The sequence below is a fragment of the Thunnus thynnus genome, chromosome 1, assembly GCF_963924715.1.
Source record: "Thunnus thynnus chromosome 1, fThuThy2.1, whole genome shotgun sequence".
In the NCBI taxonomy this organism is placed as follows: Eukaryota; Metazoa; Chordata; class Actinopteri; order Scombriformes; family Scombridae; genus Thunnus; species Thunnus thynnus.
The window spans coordinates 40,134,897-40,162,334 of record NC_089517.1 but is presented as its reverse complement, the minus strand read 5'-3'; the positions used below and the strand labels follow the sequence as shown (position 1 = coordinate 40,162,334).

At 38.0% G+C, this 27,438-nt stretch overlaps 1 protein-coding gene across 1 annotated transcript in view; it reads left to right on the top strand.

Annotated features, from left to right (window-relative positions):
• The window catches only part of aldh1a3 (aldehyde dehydrogenase 1 family, member A3), a 111,898-nt gene extending 88,375 nt beyond the window's left edge, over positions 1 to 23,523 (top strand). Inside the window, exons 6-13 of the mRNA XM_067598062.1 lie at positions 3,868 to 3,996; positions 5,121 to 5,234; positions 9,881 to 9,983; positions 13,151 to 13,335; positions 13,783 to 13,947; positions 15,242 to 15,399; positions 17,631 to 17,705; positions 17,806 to 23,523. Of these exons, the coding sequence (XP_067454163.1) occupies positions 3,868 to 3,996; positions 5,121 to 5,234; positions 9,881 to 9,983; positions 13,151 to 13,236 (432 nt within the window). The 3' untranslated portion in view covers positions 13,237 to 13,335; positions 13,783 to 13,947; positions 15,242 to 15,399; positions 17,631 to 17,705; positions 17,806 to 23,523. The remainder of the gene's footprint in view (positions 1 to 3,867; positions 3,997 to 5,120; positions 5,235 to 9,880; positions 9,984 to 13,150; positions 13,336 to 13,782; positions 13,948 to 15,241; positions 15,400 to 17,630; positions 17,706 to 17,805) is intronic.
• The last annotated feature ends 3,915 nt before the right edge of the window (positions 23,524 to 27,438 follow it).

Below are 27,438 nucleotides of genomic sequence, written 5' to 3'. Positions count from 1 at the left end.
AATTGAAGTCCATGGATGTATTAGAAATAGAATCTGGACTCTAAGATAGTGCCCATTCATAACCATATTTTCTGTCCTTCTGGTTTGCTCCAACTCTATGCACCACAAATGCTCATTACAGTCTCTTTCCCTGGCCCCACCCACTTGTTTTGCTGGCTTTACATTGAGATTACATCATGCCTATAAAAAAAACCCTTTTGCCTCAGGGGAACATTTTAGAAATAATAAATTGTCATGTATAAAAATTAGAAGTAACTTGTGGCTGCCTGAAAAACTGATAAAACATAACTTATGAACAGAAGTTGTTGTGAGAAATTCATGAATGTCTTGGAATTTATGTAGTATCCAGTTTTCTTAATACAGCTAAGAAACTCATTGACTATTTATACATAGACACTAATTACAATCAAACAAGTCACAGGTGTGGAAACATACCTTTCATAGCCATTTAAACCTGTGTGCATCAACTTGTCTGTTTATTATCAGGCCAAACATTTAAGGGTATGTAAACTTTTGATCAGGGCCATTTTGGTGATTTTAGTTATCATTATGATTTAAAAAGGGCAAACACAATTATGTGAAAATAAATGGCTTCACCTAACCACTATCCCAAATAAAACAAAAGTTTTCAGCATGATCAGTCATATTTTCCAAAAAATGGCAAATATTTCACAAATTCTACCAGGGTATGTAAACTTATGAGCACAACTGTAAATGTTCGGGAGGAAGTTAATTGAAGACCAGTTGTTTTTATGGGTGTGGTACTGGAAGAGCAGCAGTGGGGTAATGGAGGCCCTAGGGACATGGGCTGGGACATGTTTTAGTAGCTCTGCAATACAGGCCATTTTGGGTAAGCCATTTAGTGCTTTGTAAACCATTAAAAGAATTTTAGGTAAGTGGGAGCCAGTGTAGAGTAGCTAAAATAAGTGTAATCTGATTGTTTGGTGGCTGAGTTCTGGATGAATTGTCGCTGTTTTACAGATTATTTTGAGAGTCTGTTAAAAAGTGTTATGCACTTTTCATGCACTAAAGGTATGACTGAATGTTTCTGTTTTTTGGGGGGGGAGGGGGGGGGGGTAAGTAGTTGGATTAGTGCTAAATCATTTTCTGGAATCATTATTATTATTATTATTGTTATTATTATTATTATTAGTTTCTGTGATAATAATTGAGAAGTATGTTAGAAGTATGGCAGAACATAAAGCATTAATATAGTTGCAGTACAATAGTTAGCCACTGGGACAAATTAGCAGCAAGGCTGACTCTCCACATTGTACTCAGCTCTCTTAATTCATCCAGGCACTGGACACTGAGATGAAATTGATATGAATCTTCTCATCTGACTCTGGGCACAAGTGTATTTCCCAAAATGTCAGTGTTCCTTGAACACAGCAGGAGCCTTAAACTTCAGCAGGTTACAGGCTTTTAGGGAATGGCTCTATCATTGCATTACTCACAGCTCAGACTTTATGGGAACTTTATTCAGGCTTAATTGGAACCACTGAAGACTGGACTTTCCAGAAAAGCGATGATCATAAAAGTGTAGTGCTAGCAAAGCAACTGCACACAATTTAAAACCACTACCTGGATGTGAGAATGAAAGAAAATCCTGGTAAATGTACCAGAAACCTTATCTTAATCTTTGCTCTCCCTAAACAAGACCTCCTCTCTCCTAATCCCCTCAGGGCTATTCTTGCAGGAACACACAGCTCCAATCTTGTGCGGCTTGGATCCACTTTCACACATTGAAATATATGTTTTTCTCCTTTGATAATAACTTCATCAGATTTAGGGTGGGGCAGTGTTTGGTGTTACACCATATCGTGTTGCACTTTGTTGTAGATCCAGACAGACTCAAGAGTATAATTTCAACATCTTGACAGAATACAGCCATTCAGTTTTTATCTTTGAGCATAAGCCTATAACCTCTAATCCTGCTTTGGCAAGAAAGGAACAAAATTGCTGTTGTTTGACATGGGAGATTATATCATAAAAATGAAATTTATACTGGAGGATATTGTGTAATTACTGAAAGTACTGCTGGTGCACACACAGCATGAGTAATTGTCAAAGGAAAACAGGAAACCATTCTCTTGACTTGTAATCCCAAGATCCCTTAATGACACAGAGGGTTTCCAAAGTGTTGTAAAAGTTAACAATGCCTAAACAATAAACATGCTGTACTCACATGTATTGCTGTCAAATTTGGGTTTGGGTGCCCGATGATTTGTCCACTGGTTTCCAACATGGAAAGAAGCAACTGGAAAATCAATGACCTCTTTTTCTGAGTTTGTTTACTTTGAATCATCTCCAGTCCTGATGATTTAGAGCTCCATTTATTATTTTGTTTATTTTCTCCAGACAAATATCCAAGTGATAAAGTGGAGTTTTCTCTGGTTTAACTGGGTGAAAACACTGAGCTGATGATGTGTGTGTTGCTTGGATTATTAGCTACAGTTTGTGTCTCTCGTGTTGTCATTATTTTACACTGGAGATCTTTGTGGTGATTATAATTGATTATAATTACAATTAAATACAACACAGTCACACAAATAAGCTTTGTTTACACTATAAAAAAGGAGTAAACACATCAGATCATTGAAAAAACTCAGAACTTCCCTATTTGTATACAGATATATCTTCAGTTAAGTACTTTTCATAGTACTTTGACTCTGTATATTGTCATAGCCAGATTTACTTGATAGGGCAAAAACAAGCTGATAGTCTCCTATTTACTCCTGAACCCCCCTTTTCCCACCTTTTGTACAGTGTCTACAGATTTTTCACAGGCCTCTCAGAACTGCCCTGACGCTGCTACTTAGATATGCCCAGAAAATCTCTAAAGGAAGGTGTCATATCAGATGCCTGAATCACCTTAACTGGCTCCTTCCAATGCCAAGAAGGAGTGGTTATACTCTGATTCCTTCTGAAAGTCTGAGCACCTCGCCCTGTCTCTTAAGTGCTACACAAATTGGTGGTATCGCATAGCATTACATCATTTTATGTCCATGTTTAATTTGTCCTGGGAATATGCACCATTACACAATATCTGACATTTTAGGGATCTTAAGGTGGCTCCTACTTCATCAACTTATCTGTCAGAGTTTAGTTTTAAATTCATTCTTTCACCTGATATTGTGTGGGGCATAAGGCTAAAATACTTTGTGTTAAATCAGATTACCACATAGAAAACCTGGGGCCATGTCGTATTCCAGCAGAAGATAAATGTAGTGGAATCCTTTCTGCTAGTAGCTAATTCATCTACTCATCTTTTCATGTGTTGTGCAAGAGTTACATTAACTCTGACTGGTTTTGACTAGTTATTGCACACACACAATGTCAATGTAGTGTACTTGAGTGTGTTCTGGAATTCCCATCAAACTAGTATAAATATATATAAAAAGTCAATTATATATGACTGAAAATGGTGTACTTGTAAGCATGGTGGTCATTTAGAAGTCACTGTTGCCAGAGCAAAACAAAAGAGCGAATGACTCAAAATATTTGGTCTTCTGCCATGCACCACAACACTGGTGTCTGTGACATTCCTAATGAATATTGGTCACAGCCAGGCCACACCTATGAATGAAAATTGTTTGGCTCCACCACTTGAGGAATGGGAGCCCAGCAGCAGTGGCGCAACCAACCACATATAATATTGTTCTAGTAAAAAGCAAGATATTTGGTATATACAGTACTGTGATTTCATGAATGAATTCTCATTAGCCTTAAAGACAGGGGTAAATGAGTTTAGATCATTATCCTTCAGTATAGTATCCTTGAATTGCAGTCTATCTGCCTTTGTTTGAATCTGCTCAGTTGTATGTTAAATGGCACTCAACTAATGTGTTCTTTTGTCTGTGCCAGTGGAACTTTCCTCTGTTGATGTTCATGTGGAAGATAGCACCAGCCCTGAGCTGTGGAAACACCATGGTCATCAAGCCAGCAGAGCAGACCCCCCTCACAGCCCTCCATGTTGGATCACTCATCAAAGAGGTCTGATGTCGGACTCAACATTTACTCTGGGCCTTTATTCCTATAGAAAATCCTGCTACTTATGTGATTAGACCGCTCTGCTTTTATCATGTTCTGGTAGTGACTGTTCCCAGCAGGGAAGACCTGGACGCTTCCACTGGGTTTTTAAAGTGCAGTTCAATGACTCCCAAGGGAGCCTGAATTGAATTCACTAGACATGATCCCAGTTTAAGAAAGATTTTAATTTGACTGTTGTAACTGTAGGTCTCATTGTCAATACTATGACCTGCTAACATATGGGACAAAGACTGTACACACAAAGTGTACATTTATTTACATTTTTATTTTTCAATCCTCATCCGCAAGACTTGTTATGCACATAAAATTCACATTTAGCCCAATCGGATTTTATTTTTTTTTATTCATTCATTGAAGCAATGCTGATTATGTTACTTCTAAGAAGAAAATGTGTCAAGAGCTGCAGAATCACAAGGTTTACTTACCAGGAACCCAAATTAATACACTGGTAATGCTAAAAACTCACGTCAGCCAGGCCACAGAGTTCAGCTCTTTTGAGCCTTTTGATACAAACAACATTAAATTTAGTTATATTTGCTGTACATTTTATTTGTCTAATGATCATCTGTTTTACAGCATTCTCCGTACAACATAACATATAGGTGGGGAAATACTGAATCCTTCATTTGTATCTTTTTTGTTGGCCTAGAAGCAGTACCATTTAAATATACTGAGTCTAAAAAGACTGGATTGAGCCTGTAAAATCATGTGTAAGTTTCAGTTTAGAATGTTAATGTCCTGAAATACCAAAATTCCCCAGAGTACAGCGGACATGACCTTGATGTACTCAGTGGTAGCTATGATGGTAAGAGCAACATCAATATGTTACAGTAAAACATGACCATGAACAAAACCTGTGACACAAAGTAGCATGTCATGTAATAATGATACAGAAAGATGATAAAGGTACTACCACTCAGCCCTACCCTGATCTGAATTCTTAACTCAGGTTGATATCGGGTCACAGGCTGTTATGGGGTAAAATGTCTTTTGACCTGATATGTGGGGTCTTTTGCTGTCCCCTGGGACATGAAATCATCAACATGCTCTCTGGGTTGCCATGTCAGGCAGGGTTCCCTCCTGGAGTTGTGAACATTGTACCAGGGTTTGGTCCTACAGCAGGAGCGGCCATCGCCAGCCACATGGACATCAACAAAGTAGCCTTCACTGGTTCTACAGAGGTAGGCGTCTTAGGTCTGACAAATAAATGTTTGATATAGAATCCAGCATCCAACTGACCATTTCTTTGTTTTACTAATAAAATGGAGATTCTGGTGAATTCTAGAATTAAAGCAATGCAGGTGTTGATATAGTCATAAACTATGGAATCTTTTATATTTGAATTTGAATTGCTCAACTTGAATAATTACAGAAGAAAACTGAATTTGAATCACATCATTTTTAACTCATACAGATACCCAAGGGTTAGCTAATCTATCTATCTATCTATCTATCTATCTATCTATCTATCTATCTATCTATCTATCTATCTATCTGTTGGGACGGGCAGTAGTGTGTTTGGTTATTAGCAATAATTCATAGTTATCATAGATAATTATGAATTATGAAAATAAGATATTGTTAACCTTAATCAATAATTCAGGCACCAACTGTTGGATCTGTGAGGAACACAGTTGATTATTTGCAATAATTATCAATTATCAAGGATAATTAACTAATTATGACAATTAATAGAATTATTAATATGAATTAACAAATACGGGGCACCACCCGGAAACCGGGACCAATAACCAAACAAGGTAGTCTCATAAATGGGAGTTCACCTAGAATGTTAATATCTGAGAGATATCAACATTCAAGGATGAACAAAGAAGGGTGAATTCGAGCTCTGACTCCTTCAATCAGCCACTTTTCACAATATTACACACAATAACGACGGAAGAACTTCTCTTTAAAGATATAGCAGTGTTTATTAAACTTAGCAAAATTAACAAAATTAACAAATGCTTCAGTCAATAAACAACTATTCTAAAATCTAATTCTACCAAACAAAACACAAAGCTATGTACAGGGTTGGACACATGCAGGGGAATGCGTGTGTGTGTGTGTGTGTGTGTGTGTGTGTGTGTGTGTGTGTGTGTGTGAGAGAGAGAGTGTGCGTGTGTGTGACAAGGTGGCAACGGGGCCTGACGTGATGATGTCGTCGGTCTGCGATGCGGACGTGACTATGGGAGGAAGTCACATCGCGCGAGAACCGGATGGCAGAAATGTGGCGGTGTCTTGGTTAGACAGAAGCAAGACAGCGCCCTCTGGCGGACGGCGTCTCGCACTCACCCACTTCTCAGAAAAACACACGTGTCTGATGGCGGATAAGGAAAGACAAAGCGAAGCTTTGTCCGACATTATCTGACCATCAGACGTGCAAAAGATGACGGTGCGTGTATGTGTGTGTATGCACGCGCGTGTATGTGTTAGTCAGAAGAGAGAGGGAAGAAGGAAAGAAAGCGATCCTGAGAGGAAGGGCAGCGGCTTTGTCCACAGACAGCGTGTGTACGGACGGCAGTCTGTAACGCACGTTGTCTGGTTTCTGATTGACAAAGCAACTTACTTTCTGACTCACGATGGCACAAACACAGCAGTAGTCCCGAGCGGGACAAACACAAAACAGTCTAGCGTGGTGAACACAACTAAACAGGCAGCAAACTTAAAATACTCCTAAGAGTAAACAGAGGAAAATGGACTCGGCGGTCCGACAACAGCACAACAAAACAATAGCAATAAAGCTAAAAGCTCAATGCTAAACAACAGCAACTGATGCTGATAAGAAACACACAATTAACACTGCCTCTGCCCAGACTTATGCCTCTTACTTGGGTCGCTTCAGAAAGCGAACTGGGTTTGTGTGTAATCCGTCGTTATGTCCGGCTTTGTCCTAGGCTCAGATGCAGACGGTGGCCATTCTCGCATGGTCGGCGAAAAACACGGCAGCTGGCTCTCGGCGGTGTGGCGGAGAGAACAGCAGAGTCGACTCGGTGAAGAAGCATTTCTTCCGTCTCGAGGAAATTTGAGGACGCTGGTTGCAGAAGCGGTCTTTCTCGGATCCGGGAATGTGTTCGGGTGAACACGGGCGAAGTCTCGTCTCGTCCGGCGAGGGGAGTCTTCAATGAGGGGAAAACACGTGCGTGGGGTACCCCCTTTAGTCAGCTGATTCAGAGGAACTGAAGTTACCCCTACCTCAGTGACATGGGAAAGGCGTGTGCTTCAGGGCACGTTCAGTTTTTAAAGGGGCAGTGATGTCATGGCTGCGTCATCAGGACACTCCGCTGTGCAGGAGCGTCTCCGCCAATGAGACTGTATGTTGACTGCTCCCTGCTGAGGTGTGAAAATTGCAAAGCATCCTTGGAAATGGAGTTTGTAATGGACTCCTATTGTCTAAGCAGCATTTTTGGCGCTATTCCTTTGTCTTGGGGAAAACAAAAGAATAAAGCACCTCGTGGTCAGGCCTCACAGGTTACATGTAGGCCTTCTTTGTGTGACCTCATGGTTTGAGGCCCAACATATCTATCTATCTATCTAGGCCATAGCAAGCATAGCCAATGACAATGTTTTTGTAGAGATGCAGTAGGGGCAGATAATATAGTTATATAAAAGTGAAAAATAAATTGTTTTCTGGTTTTGGTTTAATTTGTATTCCAATTGCTGATTTGAGGATGAAAACTAGAAAAGCACGAGGATTTCCATTTATTTTAATTCACACAAAAAACAGAGAAACAAAATAATGCATCATATATTTTCTTATCCTGTTATCAAACAAGTTGAACACAGCTTTGGATAGAGGGTACATGGACCAAATCTGAATAGCATCATTTGAAACTGAACTTTTTTGTTTGGAACTTAATTCCAAACAAAATAAGCTAAATAAACTTGAAACTGAATATAATATGAAATTGAATTCAGTTGCTGTGAAACTGTATTTGATCCTCACTGAAAATTCAACTCTCTATACACTGCTACATTCAGTTCTCACAGTTTATTTTCAGTTCTTGCAATTCAATTTCAGTTTACTGAGACACACATCTGGACTTTGAAGGAAAACAATCAGGTTCAGATTCACAGAACTCCTTTTCACGTCCTGTAACAACTATTTCTCTCAACAATATCAGTGACCAATGTGAGCTAGATATTTCAAAAGCCAAAAGTGTTTTCTCTATTCTATGTAAAAACTGTGTTTTGCACCTGATCCATCGCCATGGCCTAAGTGTGTCTCAATCAATCAATCAATCAATTTTTATTTATATAGCGCCAAATCACAACAAAAGTCATCTCAGGGCACTTTTCACATAAAGCAGGTCAAGACCGTACTCTTTAATTTACAGAGACCCAACAATTCCCCCATGAGCAAGCACTTGGCGACAGTGGTAAGGAAAAACTCCCCTTTAACGGGTAGAAACCTCAAGCAGAACACGGCTCTTGGTGGGTGGCTATCTGCTTTGACCGGTTGGGTTGAGAGAGAGAAAGAAAGAGGGAAAGGGGGGGGGGGGGGGGCAGAATAACAACAATCATAACAACAACGACAACAGCAGCAGCAACAGCAACAGCCAGGGAAGGATGCCAACAGTACTGTGAAGGACCGTGAAGGCTCAGCCCGGGACCCAGGGTTTCCTGCGAGATTAGAAAGCACAAAAAAACTCCAGGGAAGAAGCAAAGTTAGTGACATGCATTGATGTTACATGAATGCATACAGAGGGAGAAGAGGAGGAGGAGAGAGGAGCTTAGTCCATCATGGGAAGTCCCTCAAGCTAGGCCTATAGCAGCATAACTAAGGGCTGATCCAAGGTGAGCCTGGTCGGCCCTAACTATAAGCTTTATCAAAAAGGAAAGTTTTAAGCTTACTCTTAAACATAGAGAGGGTGTCTGCACCCCAGACCGAATCTGGAAGATGGTTCCACAGGAGAGGAGCCTGATAGCTGCAGGCTCTGCCTCCCATTCTACTTTTAAAGACTGTAGGGACCACCAGTAAGCCTGCATTCTGGGAGCGCAGTGTTCTAGTGGGATAAGATATCATCAAGATATGATGGTGCCTGGCCATTAAGGGCTTTGTAAGTTAGGAGAGGGATTTTAAATTCTAGATTTTACAGGAGGCCAATGTAGCGAGGCTAAAATGGGAGAAATGTGATCTCTTTTTCTAGTTTTAGTCAGTACACGAGCCGCTGCATTCTGGACCAGCTGGAGAGTCTTTAGAGACTTGTTAGAGCAGCCTGATAATAAGGAATTGCAATAATCCAGCCTAGAAGTAACAAATGCGTGGACTAGTTTTTCTGCCACACTGCAATGGAAAAGCCCTATTACATGAAAACTACAATCAAAACTATATATTGTATTTCATACTACATGTTCCAAAATCATGGATTATAAAAGTTACTTTATTCAGCTGTAAGACGTTTATTTTTTAGCATATAGAAATCTGATTTGCCATTATGTCATGAATTATTAGTGATGTACTGTAGATAAAGCATATTGTGTAAATACACTGCAAAAATGCAATTGTTAAAATGAGAAAACACATCTGTTATCAAGAAAAAAGTTTTTCAAGTTATGAAATTAAAGAAGCTTTAAAATACACCTTCCTGAAAATGATTATTATTCACCCAAGTTCTTTTTTTGAACTGAAGAAAACTGTTCATCATCATTCAATCATCCAGAGCAATGATTCCATTACCATGAATGTAATAAGACATTGAAACAAATACCTATCATTAAATTCAGACACCAGCCCTACCACTCACATTCAAAGTATGTAAGTGCAGTATTACCTATGATGCCTTGAGGTATGAATCCTAATTGCTAGGTTCTGTCATGTGTGTAGGTCGGCCAGCTGATCAAAGAAGCAGCAGCCAAAAGCAATCTGAAGAGAGTGACTCTGGAGCTGGGAGGGAAGAACCCCTGCATTGTTTTTGCAGACTGTGACTGTAAGTACACTGTTGTGCTCTGTGTCTCTCTTTTTTGAATATATAATGTAACATCAAAATGTCGTATTTTGATTATTTCAGCATGCAGTGCAATCACAATACCTATTATATGGTTACTTTATGCCTTTGCAGCCTCAGACGTTAATGAGAGGCAGAAAGTTTAACTACATAATTTATCACCCAGAAATGCACCTGTCATGTCATCTCACCTGTGCAGCTCACGTTTTTGTGCTTTTGGAGTCTCAAAACTATACAGTGAAGAGCTCACAGACTAACACTATCAAAGAAAATATACTGTAGCTCAGTGGTAAAATGTCAGGGGACTGCAGAGAACCCTGCCTGGCTTCAGTTTCTGTGCTGCTGACAGTGCAACAGCAGGAAACTAACTGAGTAAACTGGCCAGTACAATATAGCCACTACTGAATCATTCATGAGTTTCACTGATATACATATGTGTTTGTAGCTCTGATAAAAACTCCAATGTCAGATCCTTTAAACAGCACCTGTTAAAGAAATAACAAACAACAATGTACTTTGCAATCCTGGGTCCAATTTTATGTATATGTACAGTATATATGCACAGACTGGTGACAAATTAAAGGAAATATCAGTACAGGTCTGAATGCTTGACCCCTACAGTGAGGGGATCTGGTGGCTCTGTTATGCTGTGGGGGGCATTTTGCTAGCATGGTTTTGGTCCACTTGTCCCCTTAGAGGGAAGGATCACTTCAAATCAATACAAAGTTGTTCTGAGTCACCACTTTTATCCTATGATGAAACATTTCTATCCTGATGGGAGTGGTCTCTACCAGGATGATTATGTCTCCATCCATATGGCATGAGGGGTCACTGAATGGTTTGATGAGTATGAAAATAATGTGAATCATATGCTATGCCCTTCGTAGTCACCTAACCCTAACCCTCCAGAGGAATTCAGAGACTTGTATGCCAAGGCACATTGAAGCTGTTCTGGCAGCCCAACACCTACTAAGACACTTTATGTTGGTTTTTCCTTTAATTTGTCACCCATCTGTATATATGTATATTTTACTTTGTTTTCTTTGCTAGACATAAACAGGTAAAAACAACCTAATGTCAGTATGAAATATGTTCATATGGAACTATTTTGCAGTAGCAAATATGTTTTTGGTTAAATGTAATTTTGCATGTATGAAGTTTTTCTCACATTGAAAGTACAGTATCTATTGTTAAGGCCAGGGCTGTAGCAACCACTGAGGACACTGAGGTCATGGCTTCAGTATTTTATCTGGGAATGTGTAAGAGGGTTTAGCTGGCAGCTTGAAGACATCTGCCACAGAGTTTTCAGTATTCAAATAGATCTGGTGTTGTGCGTACTAATAGCTGTAAGTGAGCCAACCTGAGCTTTGTTTGTGGGATTAAGAAGGGGACATCGACTTCCTGTGCCAGAGACAGAAATATAGTGACAAAAAAACTGTCACAAAATGTTCAAAGTGTGATGGACATAGTTGTACAGCTTGTTGTCAGCTTTGATTGACATGACGAACGCTAACAGATTGGTAGTGTCTGTCAGTGCAGTCAACTGAAAACAACAGCACAGATACAGTGCGTCAGTTTCAACTGATTAGTTAGAACAAAACAACCCCCTTCCCACACAAAGAACAGCTAACATGAACACTATGTCAGACAAATTAATGAAGTAAAAAGTAAAAATGAAATGGAAATTCAGGCTGATTATCACGCTAGGTATACTATAAACTAAAGTGTATTATTTCCCATTGTTAGACCCTTATTAGTCTTTATTACAGAGTTATTTGGGACACATTACAACAGAACTGTACTGTAAACTAAAGTGAAACCACAAATCTCCTACTTGAGATATACCTACACCTTCTTTAGCTTGTCCCCTGCTGGGCATCCCAGCAATGTTGAAATATGCTGTTACCATCATCAACAGGCCTATTCAGCTATTCTGCTGAATTTTATGAACACAGTGTCCTTACTGCATATTTATACATCCTATATGTACACATTAAAAACTCAATATAATTTACGTTCTGAAATGGTCTAACCAACGTCCTGTCTGACTCAGACATCTGTTATACATTTTAACATGTCACTTTCAAGAGGATGATAATAAATGATATATAACCAAACACACAGCAAACACATGAAGTACTAGTTAATACAAGACATGCAATCATTTTTACAGAAACACACAGTCAATATTAATGTGCAACAATATTTTATTTGAATAAATAAAACAGAAAAGGATAATCATCAGAAATACAGCTTATTGTAGATAATCTGACAATTTGAATTCTTAACTCTAATAATTAACTAATTCCATCTGATGCACTTTTCTTCAGTTTCCATCGAGTCGCTGCAGAAGGCTAATGCTAATCCTAACTCAAGGATGTAAATAGCTGCTGACAGTCCTCATCAGAACTCTTTGAGGAAAATTTTTTTTTCTTTAAATCACTGAATTCTTCATCATGATTTCTGACCTCTTGGTCTGGGTTGTGAGCAGCATGTACATCCTCAGCTCTCAACTCTCATGGTGAACTATATGTATTCTCACAAGACGGGGGTGTGTCTCTGCTTCATCAAACATGAATTATACAAAAAGTATGAAGATAATACATCCATGATGAAGATATGTGACTCAATAATAAACCCTTCATAACTTTTAATAACCCAGATAAAGCTCACAGAATTGCTACACTGTTAAAAATGTATGATTAATAATATTAGGTTTCTAATTAGAGCATAATTTGGTATAGTAGTGTCTAAGTATAGTATATTTTGGGTCTAAAGCAACATTATATGCGGTTTCTAATTACAGCACCATTTAGATTTATGGTGTCTAATTAAGTTATAACTGAGTTTGTTTACTGTCAGTAAAGAACATATTATTTTTAGTGTTTGTCTAATTTGTTTCATTGGCTGCTTCCAGTATTTTTAGACCATATGTATAAATTTGACTACATTTAGACCAGCAAAAGGAATTTTCTCACCATAATTGTAAAAAAATGATGAGTAAAATGAAAAATCCAAAGAATTGAAAAATATTTGATACTTTACTTTTTTGGTGTCTGTTCAACTTTCCCATCTATGTGTGTGTGTGTGTGTGTGTGTGTGTGTGTGTGTGTGTGTATGTGTGTGTGTGTGTGTGTGTGTGTATACAGTGCAGCTGGCTGTGGAGGAAACACAGAAAGGTGCTTTTTATAACCAGGGTCAGTGCTGCACAGCTGCATCACGTGTCTTTGTGTAGGAAAGCATTTATGAAGAGTTTGTGCGCTGTAGTGTAGAAAATGCCAAGAAGATTGTTATAGGAGACCCGCTGGACCCTCAGACATCACACGGACCACAGGTGCAGTCAACATCATAGAACACAAGTTCACAAGCAGTGCTCAAGTCCAATATTGAAATATCTACAGTAGTCTTTACTATAGTGCCACTTCATTCTATTCTAACACTTTAGGTCACTCATTCACTTTCTTTCAAGAAAATCTGCCATCACGCTAACGTGTGTATGTTAAATACAGAGTTGGAGTCAGGACATGGTTAGTCTATCTAAGTAGAAAGATTGGAACCTGGCTCTGTTCAAAGTTAAAAAACACACCTACCGACACAGCTCACTGATTAACAGTTGTATCTCATTTATTAAACCTATACACATTTGAGCTAAGGAAGGCTAACTGGTTTTTATCTTACCACATCATCTGGCTCAAGTAAATTTTCCAAAAAGTGTGATCGTTCCTGTATTATTAATCTGTCTCCTTCCCTTGTCTATTTGTCTGCTTGATGTTGGCTCCAGATTGACAGACAGCAGTTTGACAAGATCATGGATCTGATAGAAAGTGGGAAGAAGGAGGGAGCTAGGCTGGAGTATGGAGGAGCAGCTGTGGGCGAGAAGAGCCTCTTCATTCAACCCACCATCTTCACTGGGGTCAAAGACCACATGCGTATTGCTAAAGAAGAGGTTAAAGCATGTTTCACTTCACTTCACAACTGGTGAACCTGACACACACGGGATAGGGGATGGTGTTAGTGTGTGAAACTAAAGCCTGACACCTGGAGGAATTGTGCATTAATTACACCACAGACTGTGCAGAAAGGCAGGCTGCGCACTGGTCAGGAGCTTAACACACAGGAGGTCAAAGTCAAAAAAAAAACATGGGTCCTTTCTCTAATGACAAAATTTAATATTATGAGTTAGTTAATTAGTAACATAAGTCCCAAAATTATACTGACTTATAATTTTAATCATCTCATAATTTTCACCCTGCAATGCAGTTTTACTGTAATTTAGATTACCATAAATCTGAAATATAAAATGTATATAAAGGACTAATGTGGTTTTCACAGCTCCTTTATCTCACCACATACAGTCTAGACAGTCTATTGTCATACCTGTATGTAGGTCAGTGGCCCTGTTTTTTGTATTTGAGGCTGATGCCTGATTTGTCCTTAAATTTTGCCTAATTTGTCTTTATCTTGTCTGTATCTTCACACAGATATCTTGTATTATTTACTTGTTCTGGCACTTCATCAAGGCTTAGACAAACCAAAATACTTAGTCCAAGACACTGTGTTTTTATCAGCGTTTAATACAGAAATTTCCCAAATACTGAAAGTGACAAGTTCCACATTTCTTTGGCGCTTACTGTGCCACTTACAGTTAGGGTTATATAAACTTCATCATTCAACCTCAGCACTCAACAAGTTCCAACCAATTAATGTTGTCACAAGATAAAAAACAAAAATCCATAGTAATCTACATTAATGTAGTTCCATAGACTCCCCCTTTAGTCAATATTTATAGCTCCCCATACATTACACATTATATTTTACATTATATATTATATTTTTGTTACTGTTGCCTATCAGCTTCAATTTCTTTCAAAAAATACACATCTGATAAACTTCTTTTCAAATCCATTTGTTGTAGCCATCATAAAAGTAGCAACCACATGCATTATTAATGTCTGTTATAATATCATTAATAAATAAAATGAATAATAATGGAAATATATTTGTGAAAAAGCACAGCTTTCTTGCACAGAATTGTACTTCCTTTTTATAATGGGTTAACTGTGCAGATTATATTTATTATATTTTACTCTGTTTTTAATGTAGTCCAATTATTATTTCTTCTATTTACATTACCTTTTCTGTTTTTTTATTTATTTTTTATGGATGGCAGTCATTTGTGTAGTGTGACTCACTTCTCTGTTTATGTGATTGATCTTTACTGGATATCTTCCCCCTCTTAGATCTTTGGTCCAGTGCAGTGTATATTCAGCTTTAAGAGCCAGCAGGAGGCCATAGAGAGAGCAAACAGCTCTCAGTATGGCCTGGTGTCAGCAGTCTTCACTACAAGTATGGACCGAGCTCTGTCTGTGTCTGCAGCCCTGGAGACTGGCAGTGTCTGGTGAGTCTTCATTCATAGCCCTGACACCAGAGGAACATAAAGACATTTGATTTCTCTATTCATGATTCATTAAAAAAATGACATTTCCATTTTCTTTCAACAAGATTTTTGGATACAATTTTTGAATAAATGACTTCATCATGAACCAATTAAGTAATTTAAATATTCTAAGGGGCTGCTCCACCTGCTGCATGGTCATTATACAAGATTTACAACATGCGCCTTTCTTGCTAAACCAATTTCTGCTGCCCATATTCACATACCAATCATGATATGCATTAAAGAAAAGGGAGGCCCACACCCCCTGATTCTCAGCACCAGTTGATTAATGAAAGTCCTGCCATTTTGCCTGCAACAAATGCTCAAAGCTTCACTCATAAGTCTATTGTATCATAGTAGTCTATTGTGTAAAAGCAGGACTGACTGTAAAATCAATCCATTTGTCAGCCATGAGGAAGCAGCAGATAAGATTCACCAACATATGAACACCATGAGAATGAAATTAAATGCGGCATTTTCCATCAAAAAAGAATTTCCCAGCACCTCTCTGAAGTTCTCTGAAATTGTTTCTGTAGCTTTTGCAGTCTTTTAATGTTTTTAACAAGGAGGTAAGGTACCGTGAATACCAGCTGAACTGACATCGTTGCTTTCAGTTACCAGTCAGAAGCTCCACTGCTGAAAGCTACTGATTTGGTCATTGACTGGTGATTCAGTACAGTCAGCTCACTTTGAAGATTCTTTGATAAAGATTGTTCACACATGTACAGAACTTAAAATACAAACACAAACCAGGTGTTTTTTCTCATCTTCCTCTGCACAAACACATGCTGTCCTTTATCAAAATCCAAGACAGACATTTTGCATATGTTGGACCTGGGACAGTTCTGTCTTATCTTGGTTCACTCTTCATTTGTCTTGACTTGAAAAAGCAGCACTCTCCCTCACCAGTTAGTATAAAACTCAATGGGTTAGGAAAATGAGTGGGTGTACACTCATCCTAATGTATTGTTATATTGTACTAGATATTTGTGTTTAAAAAAACAGTTTAATATCTTCATTTGTTGGATAGTGGTCAACAAGGCTAACATGACTCACTGCTCAAACAAACCTAATCAAGCTGCCACAGTGGCTATGGCAATGTGCTTGAGGATTACGAAAACACGTGCTGTGTTGTTTTTACATTTCCATTTGTGTAAAGACTAAACAAATAGATACAACATGTTGACTAATGAGCCTTAGAAGTGCATAGGTGTATTTTATGTCTTAGTCTTAATGTTGAGCTAGACTAAACACATCCTTACTCCAGTTCCTTACTGAAAGAGTAACCTAGCACTAAATCTACTTTTTAGCTTTTAGTACATTATACGTATTCACTTTTTTATACTATCAATTGATTCTGGTTCCAGTCTGTAGTGTTGATTGCAGCAGTGGTTATTCACTTTTTGTCAGAGAAAATCCATTAATTCTGCACTGAAAACCAAAAATAAAATACAAATCTGTGACAAATTCATGACATTGCCACATATTCCACACCCCTGTAGTAGAAAGCAATATTGGTACTTACCTAGTACCAAGTGGCAGTGGTAGTTAGAAATAACGCAAGGAGGAATAGTACAAGCAGAAACAGCCACAGTGATGATGATGTTTGATGAAGAGCTGCAGACAACCAGCACACCTCCAACAGGTAAACTACTTATTTTACTTTGCTGTGCTGTGTAATGGAGTCGTGCCAGGGCATGACTACCCCCAAAACAATGGAAAAACACCATCATGTTAGCGGAGCAGAGCAGTGAACTTGCGCGCTGTGCGTGGAGCAGATGACCATATAATGAAAACGAGGCAACATCAGCTTCGGCTGAAAGTAGAAAAAACTGTTGGAAACCAAGCATTCAGAGCAGTCTGAAGCCCATGATTTTTGCTCACAGGGATTACTGCTTCATATGGTTACCTTATTATTCGACAAACCAGCCACTTTTGACATCAACATCTGACATTGTGACGTCATATATATGTCTGAAAATAAGGCAAAGCATAACAGGTCTCCTTTAATCTTCTGGCCTTGCTCTTAAAATGAAACCAAAATGCCGAACTATTCCTTTACAATATAAAGCCCTTCATTCCACTGCTGGTAAATTTATTTGGTTTAAATTTTGTAAATCATTTAATGTATGTTTAGAGCTGAAATTAAATACAATCAACCCATTTCTCTCTCTCTCTCTCTCTCTCTTAAGGGTAAACTGTTATAACGCCCTCAATGCTCAGACTCCCTTTGGAGGGTGTAAGATGTCAGGCTACGGACGGGAGCTGTAAGAACCGTCACTGTTTTTTAATATTTCATATTCATCAGTTATCCCTGTTTACTGTGTATGTCCTAACCTGCTTCATGTGTTGTGTCTGTCCCCTCAGTGGAGAGTATGCTCTGGCTGAGTATTCGGAGGTAAAAGCAGTGACCATTAAATTGATTGGAACACTGTGATGAACTGAAACTCCAGCGCTCAGCACTTCCCATCACATCGGGCTGTATAACAATTCTCTACGACCCACATACACTACCTTCTTTGTCCTCAGTCATGGTTGTGGTGTTGAGATTAAGGTTAGGCCTATATATTAATTAGCTTAACCATGATATCAGACTCCTTCAAAAAGTTATAGTTTGTTCACCTTTTATATAATATACTGTAGGTGAGGATTTACTCAACAGCTTCTGTAGTTTCAGTAAAAAAATGTATAACTGGTAAAGCTTCATTTTACAGTTTTGTATTTTCCTAAAAATGTATTCAGAAGTTCCCCAGAAATAAGCATGTGAAAATATAGTGAAAATATAGACAGTTTTCAGTTGGTACATTTCCTATTAATTAATGACAAGTAATTGCTGGTGTAATCCATAGGGCAAAAAAGGTGGATAGTGTGCAGATCCAACCCTAGATGGGTACAGACAAACAAAGGAAAAGGAGAGGTCTGTCTGCACTGACATTTGCAAGCTCCCAAGTATATTGCAATGTTTCAAACTGCAAGGTCTTCATCAGGCTGGTTTAGCCTGTGTGCAGACAGCCTCTCCTTTCCATACAGCACTCAGGACAGCTGAACATGCAAAAATATGATATTTTGTCTACAGCCAAGCATACAATTCAACATATATGAAGAATAATATTTCCAATAATAAATGAATACTCAATGAATATTTACATTGGTTTAAACAAAGCAGTTCTTTGTAGAAAAATACAAAAAATTAAAAAAACTCTCAAGGTCCTATTATTGGGAACATATTTAGAGCTTTCACCCACATCTTTGGCCTTCATCAGTGTAAGGAATTTGTTCAGACAGCTGATGTCTGTTTCTGATGTTCATTCAGTCTCTTGTTTGGGGTCCTTGCTGTTTCACTGATGTAGTGTGACACATGTGATGTTATGATGATGTCATACACAACTCCAGTCTTCCTCTCAAGAGCGTTCTGTCTTTAGGGTACCAGCAGAGATGTTAAGGTGTTGAATGGTTTGTGGTAAGTACTGACTCCTTGAGACTTGAAGACTTTGATTAGATGTTCTGACAGTTCTACCATGAAAAAAAGAGTCCCACTTTAGCCATGTGTCCACTGCAGGAACTTTCCCTAGAGGACCAAAAACCATTTGAGGAACTCAGTTCCCCTACCTGTGTTTCCACCTGAGAGGCCATGGTCTAAATTAGGTTCTAGGGAGGTTGTTGTTACCCCCCAAAAAGTCCCTGCCCGGGAAGGATTACTTTCCAAAAGTATAGGATGTTATTTATATTTGTTTATTTGTTAGGATCCCCATTAGCTGTGCCCTAAAGCACAGCTGGTCTTCCTGGGGTCCACATTTAAAAACATACATTAAACATTACAGTCAACACAACTGACATACATAGACATATTTTAGAGAATACAATAAATATATGAGTACAACTTACACAGCAAAAAACTACAAATCAGCATAAGCATAGCATTCTACAAATATGTTGTTCCTAGGTGTGTCCTTATTTGCTTTTTAAACATTGATTTCTGTGTTAATTTAGTCAGTAATAGTGGTAAAGAATTCCATGTTTTCATTGCTCTATATACTACTGTGCATTTAAGGAAATTAGTATTTGCCTTAGGAAGTGAAAACTGGCTTTCTGTTGTCTGTCTGGTGGCATATGTGTATGACTCTAAATTGTGTTTTAATTGACTGTACTGATATGGAATTTTGGATTGTACAACTTTCCATGTTCAGAGCAGAAGTGCAGTGATCAGTCTGTCTTCAACTTTTAGCCAGTTGAGATGGGAGTGCATGCTATTGATGTTAGTGTTGTACAGACACTGGAGAGCAAGGCGTGCCGCCTGGTTCTGTACTAGCTGAAGTTTGCTTATATCTTTTTTGTGACATTCGCCCAATTATTGCCAGTTATTTGGCAGTAATCAAGCTGCGAAAGAATAAGAGTACTTAAAACAAGTTTAGTTAAATCCGGTGTAAGATATATTCTGGGTCGCCTTACTACACCTAATGTCTCGCCCAATACTTTTGACCAGGACAATTTGTCAAGGGTGATGCTTAAAAGCTTGGTTTCCTTTACTTTCTGGAAAGATGTTTTATTTATAAAGAGTTTAAACTCTGGTTCTCACCTTAGAGAAGGATTTGAACCAAATGCTATGCTTTTTGTTTTGGATAAGTTAAGTATCAGTTTGTTTTTAAAGATCCACTTTCCGATAATATCTAGCTCCCTGTTCACAATGGTAGTCAAATCAGCAGGTGTTGCTGCTGATGCATGTAGTCCTAGAGTTGGGGGTACTCCCCAGATATAAAGCTAAGCTACGAACACACTCCATACTCCATAACCTGTTGTTCTCCTTTCCACAAAGTTATGTTGTAAAAAATAGGCAATAAATGAAAAGTGCAAAGCAACAATCGCCTTTGAAGTTCTTCCTTACATGTTACATGGTGTGTTGTCTGTGTTATGGGTGTATAAATTGGTAGAGGTTTGTCTGCAATGAGGCAATGAGTAAAGTTTTAGCTCAGTAGTCAGCACAGTCATCTATGATCTGAGAGACTCCAGTTCAAGACCTGGTGTGGGGACCTCCTTCATAAGATAGTTTATTCATGAACACTTATTGTAACACTTACACGTAATAAAAACAAAAACAGGATTTTTAAGTCTCTACCCACTTTTATTCAAACAAGTAACAAGTAACTTCCATTAAAGAAGACTCTGTGATCTATTTACCAGATAGCTTTCCATCCAGGCAACTGCAGATGGTCTAAATCCACTCAAGCTTTTCAAGAAGGAGCTTGTGGTCAATAATATCAAATACTGCCATAAAATCTAATAGGACTGCTCCACAGATCAGTTTGTTGTCCAGATCTCTGTACCAGTCATCTGTCATTTGCACTAGAGCTGTGCATGTAGAGTGTCCCTTTCTGTAAGCATGCTGGAAGTTTGTTATCAGATTATTTACTGAGAGGTATTCTTGTATTTGATCAAATACTGCTTTCTCAAAGATCTAACTTAGTGCTGATAACAAGTATTAGGGCCACTAAATGATATTTTCCTGTCTTTGGGCAGTGAAATAACTTTTGCTTCTTTACAAGCCTGTGGAGAGATTGATTTTTTCAGGCTCATATCTAGTATGTGATAAATTGGGTGTGCAATATAGTTTTTAGCCATTCTAATCAGTTTACCATCTATATTATCAATCCCAAGTTGTTTATCATTACATATTAACTTTATTAATCTATCAACTGTTTCTACTTTTAATTCACTGAACTCAAAATGGCAGGGTTTACCTATCATATATTTTTTTTATGTTAAAAATGGATAAGCTATTGTTTGTCCCATGTGATAATTCTCTCCTTAATTTATATACCTTGCATCTTAAGTAATCATTCAAGTAATTTGCAATTTCTTTGGGTTTTGTAATAAACACTCGATAAATGTAGGTTGTGGAGAGGTGTTTCTTCCCATTAAATTATTTAGTGTACTCCAAAGCTCTTTCCAATCATTCTTTGATCTGCTTAACTGTAGAGCATAATGTTGTTTCTTTTCCTATTGATTAAGTTTTGTGACAAAATTCCTCAGTATTTTTGTCAGTTACATAACCACTTTTTTGTGCTGTTTTCTTTCTTTGCCCTTTAAATCCTCATCAACCCATGGCACTCTACAAGACCTAACTGTCAGTTTCCTAATAGGGGCATGTTTGTCAATAACTGGACTGGTTTGGGGATGGAGTTTGCAGGGCTGACCGTCACTAACTGGGTGGCTGCTTCATCTTGTGCACTGCTTCATTCATAAAATAGACTGCAAATTGACTGCACTTATATAGCACCCTTTTAGTCTTCTGACCTCTCAAAGCTCTTTACAGTACATGTCAACATTCACTCATTCACACACACATTCATACGCTGATGGCAACCTGCTCATCAGGATCTAATTTAATGGACATTTACACACACACACTCACACACCGCTGGCGCAGCCACTGGGAAATGAAACCATCAAACACTCAACAGATGATTTACTGTGGAGACAGATGCTCTTTGTTTCTGTTTTATTATCCTCCTCTGCATTTCTCCTTTTCATTTATTCATTACATCCAACTCATACAGCAGTAAATACAAAGAACAACAGGACAAATCTGTGTTGCTTTTTTCTTCATGTGTGACTACTGCATTTCAAGCATGGCTGTTGATAGAAAAATCCATGTATTAGTTAAGTAGTTATGCATGATCTACCTGGTTCCTCAGATGCAGTGGAAACACAAACAGGATGCACAACAGTTCCAAGTTGAGCTCCTGAGATTAGTTCCTCTGGTTCCAAAGTACCTGGAACTGCTGGTCAAAATAGGGCTTAAGATGTTTCTGGTGGTCCTTGTTGATTTAGCAGTCTATCCTGGTCTTAAGTGGCAGTGGGATTCTCATGATTCCCTCCATGTACCCATTGGCCTAACATGCCCCTGGACCTGCTGCACCTCATCTTCCTCTTTCTTACTTCCTTACTTGTTTACATTTGGCTTCCTGGAAATCATTTCCCTGACTCTGTGTGTGATTTAGATAAATCTCAGCTCAATATACAATATATTAACCAAAATGAGTGACCACAATTCCATATGAGAGAACAACTGAACCATGAACCATGAGGCCAATGGGATGTGGCTGAAAGCTCTGAAAAAATTCCAGTAAGTGGACCTTTTATCAAACTGTCTAGTGTCAGTAATGAACCCTCAAGCTCAACTGATATGGTCCTCTGATGAGCGGCAGACCCACTGGCTCACCTGAGAACTGAATTAATATTTCTTTTGGCTGCAGAGTTTTAGTGCCCCAGTCTTCCAGGGCAATAGTCTGCATGGGCCCCTATGCAGAAGTCAATGAGTCTCTGAGGTTATTTTCTGTCATGTTGACTGACTTTGATGTTCCACATCCCAATAGTGTGCCTGTATAGCCAGGTACTAAACATACTGTGGGAAGGTCAGAGAAAGAATACAGTGTATTGCTGTTTTTATTGAGTAGTTTTGTTTCTAATAACAGTTCTAACCTGATGTTATCTAATATTACTGTTCTTTCTGATGAGGAGAAAGTGCCTTCTCTTTCAAATGTTGGAAGGAACTCTGTTTTCTGTCCCAGGTAAGGTAATATTTATCTTGCCAGTAAAAATGTTATTATTGCATGGATAGTGTCAACTTAAATGTTTTTTGTTTTTTTTACCAACATATAGCATGTGTATTTGTTTATTACCACACATGGAAATCATGTCTGTCTCTGCATATTTCTTACATTAGGTTTTTTTATTAAATAGAAATTCTAAAGAAAAAAAAAAAAAAAGGTTCATGTGTCATTCTTTGCACCTGATATATAAGGCGTATGTGCTAATTAATACAAGGAAAGCCCAATGAAGTTGCTTACTGAATGTTCTTTCAATGCCTGCACAGGGAAAGTGAGAGAGACAACCAAAAGGTTGTGGGGAAATTATTGTTCGTATTCTCTCCAAGTCGACCATCTAACATCCTGTCTAGATGTCTGATGGATGATATAACAGAAAATATACATTAGTTAAAATATTAGCATTATCACAACCACACTGAATTACTATTCAGCAATACAATCCAAATCAGTAGAAACTCACAATTTTCAAGGAGGATCATTATTGCCCCCATGTTGAACCAGTTTAATACAAAGAACAGTAAAAAGAAGTAAAATACATTTTGATAAAATGTTTAAATTGTATTTATGACAAGAAATGGATTAACTAAATATGTGCAGAAAGTTATCCATCCTGCTTTTATTGGTGATTAGGGAATGTAAGTTGGCTTCACTGATGTCTTCAGTTCTCTTAGAGGTGATGATATGTGCTTTAGCTATTATTTGAATTATATGTTCTTATTGTGTGTAGAGTTTTGAAAAATAAGATACATTAGTTTAAAACACTGCGATACATTATCTTTTCTGAACCATTGTCTACTGACTGAACATTTTGAAAGTAATATATTCTCTGTTGTCGTTTGTGAATTGCTGTTGTTTTAAGCATCTTCTCTGTCTTATTGCAGCTGCCCATTTTATTTTGAAATGTATTGTGACTATCCATTTTATTTTGAAATTTGTATCTGGATGGGCTGTATAATTAAGTGGGCTGGTGGGCGTAATTTTGAAAGTTATTACCAGAAATGCCTATATTGTCCAGTCTGACTTGACAGTGTGCGTCATGTTTTATTTTGTTTACACAAATTAACATCAGTTTATCTCTATACAGAGAACCTTTAGAGAGAGAGCCAGAATTCAAATATTTAGGGTTATGGTTTGATGAAAAGAACACGTGGAGTTCTCCTATAAAGCACATCTGTCTTCTCTCTATGTAAAACAAGGAATCTCTCTCTGTCTGTCTGTCTGTCTGTCTGTCTGTATGTATGTATGTATGTTTGTCCTTCACATATCTTGAGAACCGTTCATCCAATCTATTTCATACCTGACAGATGGATTGCTGGGGAATCAAGGAAGTGCAATGTCAATGTGTGAAGTTGTTTGGATGAGCAGTTCTCAAGAAATATATGAAAATACCTCATAAACAACATTGATTAGCTTCTTCTTCTGCCCGTAGAGTAAACAAGTGGAAATATGGAAAGCGCCACTCTGCCATTACAACCTACATTGTGTTCAGAGATGGGATTACATCTGTAGTTATAAGAACTACTAAAAGGAATTAATTGAAAAAGTTTAGAGTTAAGCTCTAAGGCTAACCCACTGCTGCTAACTTTAGAGTTAACCCCCTTAACTTTTCCAGTACTTGGGGAAACAACAGACAGGTCTTTTCTTGGTCTTGACAAGCTGTAGCATTTTTTAACTGACACACTGTGGCCTATTTTGTACATTTACTGCCAGACTGACAATTTACTGCTAACCTTTTCCTCTGCTGCGCTCGCATTCAATGTCACTTTTCTGCCGCTCTCTCACTCAACCACTCACTCACCTGTCACGCACACATATTACACACTGCCCTATTCCTTAAAAGGAGCTACACTACCAAGAGTTTCCTAAGCAACAACATAGAAGTTAATGAATGGATATTTGGCGTTATTTTTGGCAGGGGTTTTCATTGGCCTGGTGGCCCGCCAGCCTGTACAATTATAGGGGAGACACTGAGTTTCCACTGCGGCACAACTAAACTGTTTCAGTAACAGTTATGGTCAATGGGCCACTGTTGAATGTTTACATTTTTGAAAAATTTTTTCATGCTGTACCGAAATTGTACTGAACCATGACCCCAAGACCGAGGTACATACCAAACCTTGAACTTGGTGTATCGTTACACCCCTGATAGATAATACCAGAAACGATTTCTGTTTTACCTGTAGCTGTATATTTTACTTTTATGTAAATGTTTGATCAACAGAAGTGACTCATTAAAAAAACTTGGTGAGTGATAAGCACCAATAATGCATTATAAAATGATTGATATGGTACTTGACCCTATAAGTCATTATATAATGCTTCATAATGTATTATGATCATTGTTATAAAGCATTATGAATATTAATGAGTGCATAGAACTATAATTATACAGTGCTATAAGCAGATTATAACACAGTATAAGTATATTTATAATGCATTATAGACATGGGTGTCATAGAAACTGTTACCATGTTTATTGTAACACGATCATTATTACATTGACTATTATTACAAGGACTAATTGTGGATGCAAATTTAATTCCTGTAATTCTAATTTGATGGACAATGAAACAAGGAAATTCAGACTGTGTGATAACTGCTCTGCACACTTGTGTTCAGGCTGTTCTGTGTTTTTTTGAGGGACGCTTCTATCTGTGAGTGGAGCTTGTGAAAGAAAATTGAATAGTAGGTTGTCATTTTATAAATCTTTTGTATATATGTTACAAATGTTTTCAAACTAAGGAGTCTATGTTTGTTATCAACTGAATGTGATGTAATGTCATTGTCATTTTGGGGACACATGTTGGTGAAGAAATCCTACTCCTAGGCTAGTTGAACTCTTGAACCTGTTTCTATCTGAGGGTTGCTTGCTGACCTCTGGGGTTAGCTAGAGATATCTTTGTCTTAAGCCTGCTGTTTTAGAGACCATACTTGTTTGTAAGAAGGTGTAACGGTTTGTGGAAGTGTCCATTTAGGGACCAGACTGTATTTAGTTTTGCTTCTGGAGAGGTATAAAGCTGTCTAGTTTGAGTTCACAATCTTTAGAGAAAGGGCTGGCTTTGGGGAAAGGGCCAGCTGAACAACATGCTTTCTCTCCAAAAATACAAGATGATTGTATTTTTGTTTGTGTGTGGACATTTGTATAATTGTTACTGATGATGTGATGGATTGTACAGTGTTTACAACTGCTTCAACAAGTAACAATGTTTAATGCTTTCTTTATGTCTCCATGTGCCTCTTTCTTGAGAGAAAATTTCCACAACCAGCTCCTTTCTCTGCCATCCATATCATCATCGCTGCTCGTGGATACGTTCATCTTGGCGGGATGCTGACATGTGGATGTTGCGCCATTCCAAAGGGGCAATAGGAACCAAATGAAACTATGGAGCATTCTATTTTATTTTTATTTTTATTTTTGGAGATTTTTTTTCTTTTTGGGCCCAAGACAGACTAAAAACTGACTACAGCTGACGTCATAAAGAAATTCAAAGTTGACAAACATCGTTAAAGGAACATTTGAAGTGAAGAAACTGAAGACCAAATAACACTAATAACTTTAAGGTAACTTAAGGGAAAGGTCAAAGAAAGAACAAAGATTGTCAAGAACTGATAACTGATAATAAGTGTATTTTGGTCCAGCAGAGGATACATTTAATTTGTGTATCAAGCACTGAGAGTTGAACACTTCTTGATTTCTAATTTACTGCATTTTTGGTTGTACATTAATTTGCTTTTAATTTTATTTTTTGTGGTATAATTGAGTTGAAGATTTGCATCAAACAAAGAAATTTGTTTTTTTCTCAAGAGATGCTTTGAATGTAAAAAAAAGAAGCTATCAGGAAAATGAAACAGGACAAAATGCCTTTATAAATATATTTCCTATTATTTTTCCTAAGTCAGTGGTCATGTGTGTTTTGTGTGGCTACCACCAATCCTCTTACTGAAGCTAGTGACTTTGGTGAACCCAGGAAACTGAGTGAACCTGTAGACAAACATATTCAACACACAGAACACACTATGCAAAATGCAATGCTTCACACAACAGCACATCACATACACCCACAATTGTAGTGTTATTAGTTGTGTTCTGGTACATCTCTGCCACCTATTGGTCAGAGACTAGAAGTGTCCTGTAATAGGGCATATAAAGTTACTTAGAAGAAAACACAAGACATGCTGTTGGGCTCTCATATGTTTCCCTCCATCACCACATAACATGGTGTCAGAAGACTTTGTATAGTCCGTGAAGAGTCATCTGAGAGTTTTTTTTTTCTCACGGAGGACAAAGTGAACCTGTGAGTTTTTTTGTGTGTGTTGCAGCCATGCTCATTGCTAAACGGAATTAAGCTAATGCTAATGAGCCGACGAGCTAACCCACCGGGCGCAACAGGTG